Source organism: Micropterus dolomieu, linkage group LG10 (genome assembly GCF_021292245.1).
Source record: "Micropterus dolomieu isolate WLL.071019.BEF.003 ecotype Adirondacks linkage group LG10, ASM2129224v1, whole genome shotgun sequence".
In the NCBI taxonomy this organism is placed as follows: Eukaryota; Metazoa; Chordata; class Actinopteri; order Centrarchiformes; family Centrarchidae; genus Micropterus; species Micropterus dolomieu.
This window is the reverse complement of record NC_060159.1, coordinates 18,418,236-18,432,219: the sequence shown is the minus strand read 5'-3', so window position 1 is coordinate 18,432,219 and position 13,984 is coordinate 18,418,236. Positions and strand designations below refer to the sequence as shown.

The window sequence follows — 13,984 nt, the reverse complement described above, 5'->3', positions numbered from 1 at the left end:
AGAGGGAGAAAGAAGTATAGCGATGGTCTACAAGGTTAGCTGTACTCCGTTTAGCTGACCACTGATACCGGATTAGATAGTGTGCCTGCAGCATGGCTGTCATCCTGCTGCACTAACTGTGTCGTCTCTCAAAGACAATTTCCCTAATGTATTCTATCTGACAGATGACCCATCTCTGGGATATCATTTACGCTCGTCTCCCGCAACAATGGGGACTTCAGCGAGCACGAAGGCATGCTCCTTTTTTATGAAATGACATTGACTTCAGGGTATGTACACCCCATACAACCCTGCCAGGTGTCACAGATGTGTCATTTTTCTACAAGTGTGCTCTCGATTCCTGTGCTCATGAGGATTGATCTTATTCTCCAGGGGACGGGAGGTGAAACAAAGGCCTAAATTGAACATGCCAACAACAACAACTCGTCCCCCTCCATCCCATTTCTTTAACCTCAAGGAAGATCTCTGTGTGAGGCTGTTGGAAGATTCAAAAGCACCCAGTGTCGCCAGGCTGCAGCTTAGACTATGTTACAAAGTGCATTAAAGGACATCGAATGAACGATGATTAACTTATTAGCAAACAAGAGTTAATAAGATTAAATGTCTATTCAAGTGGCTATCTTGTCTGTAGCTGTAATATAATACAATCAACTATAATTAGCAGGAAGAAGGTTCCTGCATTAAATATTTGCAATCACTGTTCATGCTTGCAAACATGGAGTGTGTTCTCCAATATCTGCTAATGAACTGCTGAAAGATTAAGTTGTGCATTAGCATTACATTACCAAATCTCATTTTGATCATGCTGAATAGCTAGCAGCAGGCACAGTGGGTTTCAGTTCAAGGTGGAATGAGAGCGGCTTGCAACCTTTGTCATCCAAAACTATCCTGTCAGGGAAACGACTTGGCCTTTTGATTGTGTCATGCAGAAATCGTTAATCTGAGGGTTGTTTGAAAGGCTTTTCTCCTGGGCTTTATGACAGCAGATCTTACACCTCATTCAGCTGAGGCTACACTTGCATATAATTGAGCAGTTTATAACATAAAAGGGCCGCTGTATTTTAGGATCTGGTTTATAGTTGACAGATTTTAGCCGCTTTATTTCAAGAAACCTCTTATTGGCTCGCGTTGAAACTCAGAAAGTTCAGAGTTTTTACAAGTATGTAAAGGTAGAGTGAAACGACTCAACAAATCACATTCAGGAAGGGAAGTGTGAGAAAAAACTCACCACATATAAATATTAATTTAATAATTATATTTAAGGCCATATCGCCCACAGCGAGGTCTTCACAATAATGCTGAGAGCAATCTATTAAATGTATTGTTCTTTGAGTTGTGTTGTGTGCTGCACTGACTGATCCTTTGTCACTTCCTTTTGTACCACGACTGCTTCAATCCATTTTTAAGATGAACCTCTCACGTTCAGCTAGGGCTGGGCCATGTGGCCAAAAATGGTATCACAACAAAACAAAATTCATACTATTTGATATCAACAATTATCACAATAAATGTCAAAATTAAAGAAACCAAATAGTTAATTGTGTCGTTAAACTTTTCTGTATGGTCACAATGTGACAAACACTTGATGCCAAACAGAGGATCACTTCAAAAGTCTGAGGTAGAAATAACTATCAAAACTATTATGATAAAATCTTTTTCAAAACATATGATTAGTAAATCTTTTTTCTGTCCCTTTTCCTCAACTAAATAAATATCTTAATAGAAAAAGTCCTAATTTGTTTGGGATTCAAATGAATTCAATCAAACATTTATTGACGATATATTGAACATTTATTATATTGTTATTGAGGAAAATTATATTATATTATGATTTATTGTTTAACACTACAAATGTCTATTTTGTGTGTGAGTATAATGAAGAAACACAATTCAACTCCGTAACATTTAATAACAAACTGCATTAAGCCATCAAGTTCTTAAAAGAACTCAAGCACAGAGAAAGGAACAAAGAAGCACAAACATAAAAAGGCAACATTTTGGGCCTGTCTGGAAACGGAATGCACCATCTAGCGCTAAAACATTAAAATATTTCCAGCCGACTAGAGGTTGGCTCGCTAATGCTCACTGTCCACCAATGAGACACAAATTTCTTAGGATGAAACTGCCTTATTCAGTGTTTTTTAATGTTTTAATGACCGGGTCCGTTTGTTTCGGAGCGGAGATTACCTCTGTGGTAATTCGACTGTCGGTAAAAAACTTCCTTAACCGTCAACACCTAAGGAAAAAAACACCTAAACTAAAAACTAACTGAGCAACTAAACTGAGCTAACGTTAGAAGCAGGTGCTCGGCTCGTAGCACCCACGTCCTGTGTCCGCCTGAGCGTCAGAGGAACATGACTTTTAATGTGCTTTATTACCTGTTGTAATCAGTCAGTACGTTTGTTTTGTAGAGGAGGAGACCTACTTTGGCTCCTTGGTAGAAACCTCCTGAATGATAAAAGCTTAAAATAATAACTCCGTATCCAGTATTTAGCTTAACTGCATCTGCTGTAAACACACTGCAGCTTCACACCGGCTGCTATTTCTGAGCTATCCATATAATGCCGATTGACGTTCCCTGGGTTCTCAGGCTTGATCATATTATTGGTTTGCAGATGTGGTCACTGAATCAACAGTGGACGAGCAGTAATAGAAAAGCAGATTTAAATACCCGATAAGCTTGACCTAAAGCGAGTAGTCTCCACTCAACCATTCAGAAATGCGCTGCAAGCCCCATAGCAGGGACTTCTTTGGGAGTCACATAAAGTCCCTGGAACTTAATTTAGACCCTGGTCCCTGCGGTGGAAAAGCGGCTCTAGTTTTGTGTAATGAATTCCTTCATTCCCCACAATGGCCTTTGACTAACACCCAAAGAGTGTGCATGGCCTTGGTACATTTTACGGAGCAGTAGTAGAAGCAAACAAGTGTGATTTTACGGTAAAGGAAAGGCTGGCGCTTGATGGTCTTCTCAGGCTGCTGTGGATTTAATTTGTCGCTCTTTGATTTAAACAACTGTCACCAAAACAGTGTGACGTTATGTTGCGTACAGCAGCAAAGTCATCTATTTAAATAAGAAAACTATACCCATTAACAAAATAGGCACAGAAATGCAAGTTATACTGCCAAGAGCTTTTTTTGAGGGCATTTCAATTTTTGTCTTGCTGTGTGGTCCTTCAGCATTTTTGTCAAGCACCAAATATGTCGGCCCTTTATCTTGCAGCTGTCTGGTTTCGCGTGGGTGTCATGTTTTTTCCTAATTCCTGTGTCATCATTTCTAAAGTCCTCCGTTTTGGCCCATCTTCACTAAAACGCCCTCCGGAGTTTTGAAACGCAAAACGGGGTCGGGTTTTAGGTCTTCGTTTTCACCGTTGTAGTCTGGACGGGAGGTGCAAACATAGCAAAAGATTTCCGTTTTAATTCAAAAACGCAGTAGTGTGGATGGGGCCTCAGATAGACTACAACACCAGTTCTCAAGAAATGACTCTGCTTCTCAGATGCTTCAGGCAGATCAAAGCTACAAACCTAAATCCCCCCGCTCCATGAACGACTCACGCCTTGCCAATGACTTGAACCAGTTTTACTGTCGCTTTCAAAGACAATGGGACAGACCTGACACCATCCCCCGTCACACCACTGATCAGACATCAGATCACTATCTCATTCTCCCCCTCTCATACCATCCTAGAGAGGGATGTTCACAGACTGTTCAGGAGGCAGAAACCTTGCAAAGCAGCTGGGCTGGACTCTGTCTCCCCATCCACCCTGAAGCACTGCACCAATCAGCTGTCTCCGGTGTCCACGGACATTTTTAACACCTCACTGGAGACATGCCATGTGCCAGCCTGTTTCAAAGTATCCACCATCATCTCTGTCCCCCCAAAAAACAAGGACCACAGGACTAGTCTACAGACCCGTTGCCCTAACATCTGCGGATATGAAGTCCTTTCAGCGCCTTGTGTTGTCTCACCTAAAACCCATCACAGACCCACTCTTGGACCCCCTGCAGTGCCTACAGAACCAACAGGTCTGTAGACGATGCAGTTAACATGGCCCTTCCCGTCATCCTCCAGCACCTGGACTCCCCAGGAACCTACGCCAGGTTGTGAATTATCAGCACCGTATCACAGCTGCGATCTTTCCCCTCTGCTCTTCTCCCTGTACACCAACTGCAACTCTGCACCTCCAGTCACCAGTCCATCAAGCTCCTGAAGTTTGCGGATGACACCGCCCTCATTGGGCTCATCTCTGGTGGGGATGAGTCTTCCTACAGGTGGGAGATTGACCATCTGGTGACCTGGTGCAGCCAGAACTACCTGGAGATAAAGGCTCTGAAAACAGTGGAGATGACTGTAGATTTTAGAAAGAGCCCAGCCCACCCTCTCCCATCATCCTGGGTGACTCCGCAGTCAACACTGTGGACTCCTTCTGCTTCCTGGGCACGAGAGCTAAACCACACCTCTCTCACCAAGAGGCTCAGCAGAGGATGTCCTACCTGTGGCAGCTGAAGAAGTTCAGCCTGCCAAAGTCAATGATGGTGCACTTCTACACCGCCATCATTGAGTCCATCCTCACCTCCTCCATCACCATCTGGTACGCTGCTGCCACCGCCAGGGACAAGGGCAGGCTGCAGCGTATTATTCGGTCTACGGAGAAGGTGATTGGTTGTCACCTTCCATTACTTTTTATAAATTTCTATTTCTATTTATGTTATGTGTACTGTAAGCACCAATTTATACCAAGGCAAATTCCTCATATGTAAAAATGTACCTGACAATAAACTGGATTCTGATTAATCTGTATCTGCCAGCAATCACAGCATTAACTCCCCCACAGAGAGGAATTGTTCACTCACTCTGAACCCTGAGGCCTGACATTTGCATTACACAGAACTGGAGCTGGTCAGACTCGCCCAGAAGTACTCGCCCAGTAAACGACTGCAGCTAAATCTTTTCTTCTTGTTGGTTCTTTGTCAATGTGCAGAGCTGTTGAAGTGCGTTTAAATTGCAAAGGAAGCTCATGTGCTCTCCAGGAGGGCTGCTGTTGTCACACCCTAACCTCACAGCCGTGTTTTCTCCTTTTGTTGCAGCTGCCGTGTGTGTTGCTTAGTTTTGAGTCACTAAATAATTCAATAGTTGTATTTCAAGTACTGATTCTGAGATTTACCACTCCAATAATAGAAGACATGGGCTGTGAGAACTTTTTAACTAGTCCTTAATTTTTAACTGAAATGCAGATGACTGGGTGTTGTGTACCTCCGATAAGTTTGATATTTCCAACAGATATTGTCTTTAACGAGGAGGAATTTGGGTAGTAAACAAATGAAAATGCGTAGATATAGTGGTGGCCCGCCACAAATAAATCAATGTATGGGAAACACTGTAGCTAGCTAGCAGGAGAGTGGCCGTACAAACTGACACACAAACATAGGTACATTTGTACATTGAAGAGATCAAGATCATTTTTGGTAGAAGGCTGAGAGTATGTAAATGTCACTCATGAGTACACATAAATTAGAGAACATTTACATGTTATAATGCCAAAACACCTTTATCTTAAGCCTGATTCTACAGAAGATATCACATTTCTTGTGGTTTTCTTGTTGAGGCTGCATCACCAGTTAAAGCTGTAGTTTCACACATTACAAAACCCGTGCTTCTGCTGCATGTCATTGACACAAGAGCATAATCTTTGATCGACATGAACGAACAGCTGATTTGCAGCAGTTGAAACGCTGACTTGGTTTCTATGCTTATTCAGCTTAATTTATTAATCCAAACCATTTGGCTGTGAGTGAAGCTGGCTGTAAAGTCACAAAAACTGGAAATAAGTCGTATCTCTAGAACATTTTGTCAGATCATGATCAAAATTGTTCTGTGGGTAGATAAGACCTTGGTGTACCTGTGTGCAGTGTACCATGCTTGATGTGCCTGTACTTGGCCCAGAGAACTGCAGCTTGCAGCTATATTTTGCTTTGTATTATTTTTATCACTTTGACAGCAAACAAAGCCCAGTTCTGTTCTCAGCCTTACATGGATGCCTTATGTTGTTTCAATGAAGGAGGAAGCATTATTTATAGATCCTAGAGATGCAAAACAGCACAATGTCCTGTTGTGGCAGGATGTAGACTTAACCTACTGCTTAAATCCAAATGAAAAATGTTATTTCAGGCAGGGATCTCCCATACCAGCAAGTCCGCTGATCATGTTCTGTGTTGACACAAAGCCTGATGATTTTAAACTGAGGATATTCAGACTGTAATCTTTGTCAAGTACCTGCTGTGGTCGTTTTCTAAAAATAAGTTAATGCCACCTAAAAAAAGAAATAGGTGCACATGGTGCAACATCTGATACTAATTAGAGATGATATTATGTTGTGTCCTTTTTAAGATAGTTTGGTACATTTAGTCAGTGTTGGAAAAATGTAATTGCATGTGTAAAGAAATATGTTACTAGAAGGCCATAAAATGCCCATAAATAAGTTGGTTAGAATAGAAATCTAACATGGAAATGCAAACATTGACACACGCCATGTGACACTTTGAAATGCTGATTTTTTTGAAAAACAAAATAACTCGCATTACTACATGTTTGTTATTCTTACAAGTTGTTAGATATTCAGCCCGTAGTATTATTACATCTTCTGTATGATTCACCTTGTGTCTTTTTTCTTGGTTACTCTGGTATACCCAAAGTGGTCAATAGTGACAGTGAAACCATTTCCTGAAACCCACTTCCCCTTTCTAATTTCAATCCACACGGCGAACCTTTTGTCATTCCCTTTCAACGTTGATTAATACACACGATGAGTCAAAAAAAAGACTTTAAAAAAATCTATCTTTAAATGTTCCCTTTACATGATGTAATTATCCAGACTGCCTCTGGAGGAGGTCTGAGACTTATTTGGCCACATTAACAGCAAAGGGTAAATGTTTTTTCCAACCCACTTACAGAAGGTGGGAGCACACTTTTGCTCTCTGAACCAGGCAGGGAGTATATCCAGATCAGACAGGTGGCAGACTGTTTGTTATCAGGGAGTGTCAGGACACTTGTGGATTTAGGAACAGCTAACAAGGGACAGTGAGTCAGTGTGAAAGGATGAAACATTCACTTTTTATTTAGACAAATTGGATTTCACTGTGTATACCAGAGATGGCTTACCTCACGCTATCTAAATATACACAATGAACCACACCTGTATCGCGTTATATATTATTAAAGCGTTATGTGTTGCATTCACTAAGGAGCAAAACCTTGTTAATAGTTTAGTAGCCTTGGAAAGTTTGTGAACTTTTTGCTTGTTTCCAATTAACTACTGTAAAAACAGATGTATGCTATAATGTTCTACCAGTGTGTATTCTAAAGTTGGTCCAGATCTACATGCATATTAAATTTTTTCCAATATTTAAAGAAAAGAAAAAGAAAAGAAAAATACAGCATAGTGCATTTTTGAAAGAGGATTGCTCTCTTTTTTTAAAAAATGTACGTTGTGGAGATGTAAACAATGCATGATTTCAATAATTTTTTTAAAAGTGGGTGGTTTTATGATAATGGAAATGCATTTGGCGTGTTTGTTAGACCTCACATATACCCACAATGAGTGTTGGTGACAAAACATAGAGTGTAAGAAACTTTGTTTGTCTAAAAAAAACAAAACTCCATTTGGCACTTTTAATGCTAGTATTTACACAGCCTGGTTAACTGTAATGTGTCTTTCCGTTTGTTTTGCCTCACAGTAACGGAGTGGGGTGACGACGTACGACCAATCTCTGAAGAAGAAGCCATGGTCATCGTCAACCACCAATCCACAGGAGATGTGTGCACCCTCATGATGTGCCTGCAAGACAAGGGCACGGTAAGAGGAGAGAGAAATGTGTTACGTCGTCATGTGTTTTTAAGGTTAAATGGGGTCACAGTGTAATTAAAAGCCATGCAGTAGTTTGAACCTGGAGGACACTTGGCACATCTTTGTTTTGCAGAACAGGGTGCTGCTGAAAGTGTTATATGTGGGGGTGGGTGAAAAAATGGATTAAGTTAAGTTGGATATGTGCGAAATGACGATATCTATCGTTTGACAATAGAAACATGTCTATCGTTAACAATTATGCACTATTGATTATTTTGTTGTGTAGCAAATTCCACACTTTACTGTAATATTTTGATGAGGGAATGGCATTTTGCACTATGGTGAAGTTAGTTTTATGTTGGAATTCGATATGTATCAATGTCCAATGTAAAACTAATATCCATCTTGAAACTAACTTTGTCACGGTCTGTTCTAGTTCTATTTACATTACTTGCTGTGTCGTTGTTCACGCTATCATTTGTATTTGTCATGGTGTTGGATTTCTCCAGAATGGCTTGCCCCACCTTTTATAATGCAGAGAAATATCCCGAGTTACAGTTGGAAATGCCATATTTCATTGAATTTACAAAAAATGTTCTATTTTGGGATTTGTATCCAGGGTTTTTCCTGGCTCAGAATGGACCTATGGGGGGTGACTTTGCACAGTAAGCATGATCAGTATGCGTACAGTAAAGGCAATAAGTTACCTTATGACCGAAATCTATACATTTTCTTGTTATTTCTGACCATTTGATAAACAAAATATATCCACAACCTGGGGGAGTAAAGGTAGAAAAGTAAAGTAATATGTAAGTGTAATAATATATTTACAGGTTACACATGATTTGGATAATATGCATACAGAAAGTTTATTTGTTGAGTTTCAGCTTTTTTCACAAATAAAACCATTCTCTGATATTAACGTACACCACTGTGGTTAAGGTTTGATTAGTGCTAATGTTTATGTATTCATTATAATTTCAGATAATGGTATAGGCTACTATAGCTTACTATTAGTAGCCTAATTTTAATTCCAGTTGGATGTTGTCAGTCATGAAGTTATTGTGCAAGAAAAACACTCTACATGGTGGTTAGTCTCTCATTTGTTTATGCTAAGTACTAACTTGTCAATAATAAAAACCGTGCATACAGAACAACGAGTTGAACATTTCTAAAGTTTGTCCCGCCTACTCCAGGCTGTGATTGGTGGATTCACGAAAAGTAACTTTGATGAGCAACTAGCGCACACGGCTGCATTAAAGGCTCCCCGATCTCCCTGCGGAGATTAGCAGGCAGGAGAGAACTTTAACAGGTGAGCGTCACGTAGTGCCCAGAGTCCCTGATCTAGAGAGGGCAGAGAAGAGGGCCGGTGCCGGTACGCGAAAGAGTAAAATGTAAAAGTGACAGTACCGGTGAATACCAGTATACTTCGCTCCCAGTAGCGCAAGCTTCGTAGCGGAGGCACACTCAAACCAAAGCGGGAGCTGATTTATTATTATTTCATCATTACATCATTTAAGAAGTACTTTTGCTTGGCGGCGGCAACCCCCACCCCGGTAACAGAATCAGCTGTGTACGTGAAAGATGATAGATATTTATTTGTTCTTTCCGAAATTCAATAGTGTCATACAGCAAACATCAGACCAACAACCAGACAACTGCTTTACCAACACAAACATGACCCGGGTGATATACAAGTTACTCTAAGGTGCAGCTCCCCAACACCCGGTTAACTGATGACTGTGACGGTACAACCCAAACTAACGGCCCAACCATGAGAACAATAAACACACGTGTATACATTTTGAGATGAGGATTGCGGCTAGCCTTCACTCATGATTTCAGTTAAATGCTAAAGTTACTGTTACCTTGTCTGTGGTCCGCGTGCATAACACCAGATGCTTTTTGATCAGATGCCGTCGTGCTGTTACGTTAGGCGACATAATTTTCGTATTACGGTGTATGGACTTTTTGCCATATCGCGCAGCCCTATGTTGAATAGTCAACAAATCTCTGTCGAAAATGCAACGTAAAACTAACGTCACCGCGGTGCAAAGTGTCTCGTAAATTGTTAAACGATAGAGCATAATTTTAAACAATGGAGGTTTTGCTGTTGTCAAATTATACATACTGTCATATCTCACAGCCCTATGCTGTATGTCTTAGAGAATACCAAATTAAAGCATTTGGTCAAAGTGCTTGAGTCTTGCTGCAGTGTGTGTTCAGTTGTGCAGTTTAGTCAGTCCATGCCCTGTATAAATGAGCACCAGCTGCACTTCAGAAATTATCAACAAGAAAGTTTAGCCAATGTCTTAAATGTCTGTTTGTTAAGATGAAAAGTAGCTTCAGAAAAAGGTTAATTCCAAATTAAAGGAAAGGTCCTCTTTGAATTATCTTTCTCTATTAGTTATGATGTTTAATTCATTCCAGAGTTAGTTTGTAATGAGATGTTATTCATAATTTACTTTTTTGTACTCAGTGGAGTTCACATTGGCTTTTTGACTGCCAGTATGGCAGGAGGCAGTTCTTTTTGTGGAACAGGAAGGAGTGATAGTGATGGGATGATTTGGGACGTTTTTCAAGTCAAAGTGGTCGACACAGAGACAGACAGCAGCACAAAGCAGTGTTGTGATTTACAGCATTCAAATTACAAAATGTGAGGTTCAAGAGTTCAGCTAACTTTTTCAGGCAGCCAAAAACTCATGGGCAAAGTTTTGAGCGGTGGCTGCTGTGCATTCTTTCACACTGATCATTTATAACACGCAAGGAACCAAAACGTGTCCAAGTCAACAGGACAGTTTACACACTTTCATAGAAAATGACACGACGTGTACACCTACAGAGGTCACAAAGTTGTTGGGCAATAGAAATATAAAAGCAGATAACATCTGCATTGCGTGACTGAATATATCAACACTCAAAATGAGCTTTTACAGGGAGAACTGAAGATGAAGAGAAGTTTTTGGGGGGGATAGAAAACACCTGTGTGGTCATGAAAATGTATCTGCATTTATTTGAACATGACATCTGGCTGGGAAGTAACCGGTCCAAAACTGCAGTAGAGCTCACTCTTTTTCAAGCAGGAATGCCAGCTCGCTACAAAATGTGAAACTCCAGACTGGTGTGTCAACACTAGCTGTGTTGACTGATCAATTAGTTTGTTCCTCAGTGTCAGATGTTGTTAGGGGATCAGATGCTTGTTTAATTTACACGGTTGACATGCGGCTACTACACTTTATTAAGCAGGTGTGCATTCATTAAACACAGAACTAGCTTCTTTTTTCTGAAAAATAGCAGCATGCAACATCAGGAGAAAATGCAACATCAGGAGAGAAAAGTCAAATTATCTATCTAGCCTGAAAGTCAAGTCTGTCGCTTTTTCAAGAATTGATTAATTGACTCCATCTTCGCTGTCCTGCCACCCTGTACAAATCATCCTGGAGATTGGCTGGGATGGCGTGGGCAGCTGTGTTGTCATGTGTTTGTTTGTTTTTTGGCTGAGACTGGCTCTGCACTGGAGCTGCCGGGCGGCGCTGCACAAACATGATGACATGATCCGCCTCAACAACTGCATCCCTGGCCCAGTTTATCCTCTTAGTACTGACAGGGACAGTAAGCCAAAGCTGCATCGGTGCAGGTCATGAGGGTGGAAGTGCTCAGAGGGGCTGTATCAGTTTGGGTCACTGGCCCCAAAGCCAAAATCGTGTGCTTTTGCTTACAGGCAAATGTGCGATTAAGGTAAATTATGCTGGGGCTGTTACAAATTTTCATTGTATTTGTCCTCCCTTTTTCAGGTGGTACGAAAAATGATGTGGTTGATGGACCATGTGTTCAAATACACCAACTTTGGCCTAGTGTCCCTGATTCATGGAGACTTCTTCATCAGACAGGTGAGTGACTCTCAGTTGGCACCAAAGGTCTTTGTAGGTTTTCTTTTGACACGTTTTATCGCATTGTTTAATGTTTGTTTTTATTATCACACCTGTTATTTAGCCATCAGAAGTTTAACATTAACATGCTCTGCTTCACATTGTTAACACTACACAGATTTACATCCAGCAAGCTGCCCAGTAGGTAAATTAGCCTCAAGGCTGACTATTGATGACTATTTTTTTCCATCATTCTTCCCTGAATGTCTCAGAATTAATACATAGACCTTCAGGCCATAATCCAACTCCTTTCAGCCTCGCAGTTACTGCTGGCCTGTTTTTTATTGCGCTCTGCAAAAGTAGAGTTGCTGCCCATCTGCTTGTCCCAGCTGGACAGCAGATATGTTAGTGTGCTTCCTACGGCTGTGGCGTCCTCTGAGATGGATGACGGCAGTGGACAGTAGTGTGGGAGGGCTGCTAAGGCCCGCTGGGTGAGACTGACCCTTTGTTGTAGGGGCAGCTGGAACTGACAGGCCTACACATGGAGCCACCAGGTCTCCTGTTGATCAGGGAATTCCTGGAATATAATGCAAGTTTGAGAGGTTAATTCCAGACAGGGAAGAATGATTCAGTGCAGATTCATAGCAAATGACAGAATATCATAAAACTGGTTGGATCAAAGTAAGAGGATATTCAATTACATTTTATTTATATAGCGCCAAATCACAACAACAGTTATCTCACAGCGCTTTTCATAAAAGAGCAGGTCTAGACCGTACTCTATGATGTTATTTACAGAAGCCCAACAATTCCCACCAAGAGCAAGCACTAGGCGACAGAGGCAAGGAAAAACTTCCTTTTAAGAGGCAGAAACCTCAAGCAGAGGCCATCTGCCTCAACCGGTTGGGGGTGAAGGAGAGAGAGAGGGAGAGAGAGGAACACACAGAGAGAGAGAGAGAGAGAGAGAGAGAGAGGTGGATGGAAGGAGAGAGAGGGGAGGGAGGCAGCCTACACAATATACACACAGAGGTACAGACAGTGAAGGTGATTTTGCTATAGACTAAATGAAAAATGGTACAGATATTTATAGTAGTGTTAATGATAACAATCGTAATGTTAATGATTATAATAACAATAGGACTAGTAACAATAGTTGTAGCAGAGGGTGTCGAGCAGGAATACGGGGGCAGCAGGTGACCCGCAACCACAGATCCAGACTCCACAGCTCCAGAACCAGAAACACCTGCAGGAAGTGATAGGAGGAGAGAGGAGAGGGACGAGAAAGCACAAGACTACCGGAAAGGGGAGAAGTTGAGTTAGTAACATGCATTAATGGGATGAGGTTGCGTAGAGAGGGAGAGAGAGTATAGGAGAGAGGACCTCAGTGCATCATGGGAAGTCCCCCGGCAGTCTAGGCCTATAGCAGCATAACTAAGGGATGGTTCAGGACTCACCTGAGCCAGCCCTAACTATAAGCTTTATCAAAGAGGAAAGTCTTAAGCCTACTCTTAAATGTGGAGATGGTGTCTGCCTCCTGAACCCAAACTGGAACCTGGTTCCACAGGAGAGGAGCTTGATAGCTGGCTCCTAGTCTACTTTTGGAGACTCTAGGAACCACAAGGAACCCGGCATTCTGGGAGCGCAGTGCTCTGGTGGGGTAGTAAGGTACTATGAGCTCTTTAAGATGGTGCCTGACCATTAAGAGCTTTGTAGGTAAGAACAATGATTTTAAATTCTATTCTGGATTTTACTGGAAGCCAATCTATAGAAGCTAAGACAGGAGAAATATGATCTCTTTTCCTGGTTCCTGTCAGAACACGTGCTGCTGCATTCTGGATCAGCTGATGAGTCTTAATGGACTTTTTCGAGCAGCCTGATAATAGGGAATTGAAGTAATCCAGCCTAGAAGTAACAAATGCATGGACTAGTTTTTCTGCATCATTTTTAGACAGGATATACCTGATTACCTAGGTGAAAAAAGGCAGTCCTTGAAATTTGCTTAATGTGAGACTTAAACGACATGTCCTGATCAAAGATAACTCCAAGATTCCTCACAGTGGTGCTGGAGGCCATCAAGGGAAACTATTTCTTTAGATAATGCGTCACGGAGGTGCTTACGCCCCAGAACAGTAACTTCATCCAGCTTTTAACATCCTGAAGGCACATTTGAAGTTTAGCTAACTGATTAGTTTCATCTGGCTTGATCGATAGATATAACTGAGTATCATCTGCATAAAAATGAAAGTTTATGGAATATTTCCTGATAATATTGC

The 13,984-nt window shown here is 41.3% G+C and overlaps 1 protein-coding gene across 1 annotated transcript in view; it reads left to right on the top strand.

Moving 5' to 3' along the window:
• Positions 1-7,592: 7,592 nt before the first annotated feature.
• The window catches only part of lpgat1 (lysophosphatidylglycerol acyltransferase 1), a 37,710-nt gene continuing 31,318 nt past the window's right edge, over positions 7,593-13,984 (top strand). The window contains exons 1-3 of the mRNA XM_046061403.1: positions 7,593-7,602; positions 7,733-7,851; positions 11,637-11,732. Coding sequence (XP_045917359.1) covers positions 7,593-7,602; positions 7,733-7,851; positions 11,637-11,732 — 225 coding nt within the window. The remainder of the gene's footprint in view (positions 7,603-7,732; positions 7,852-11,636; positions 11,733-13,984) is intronic.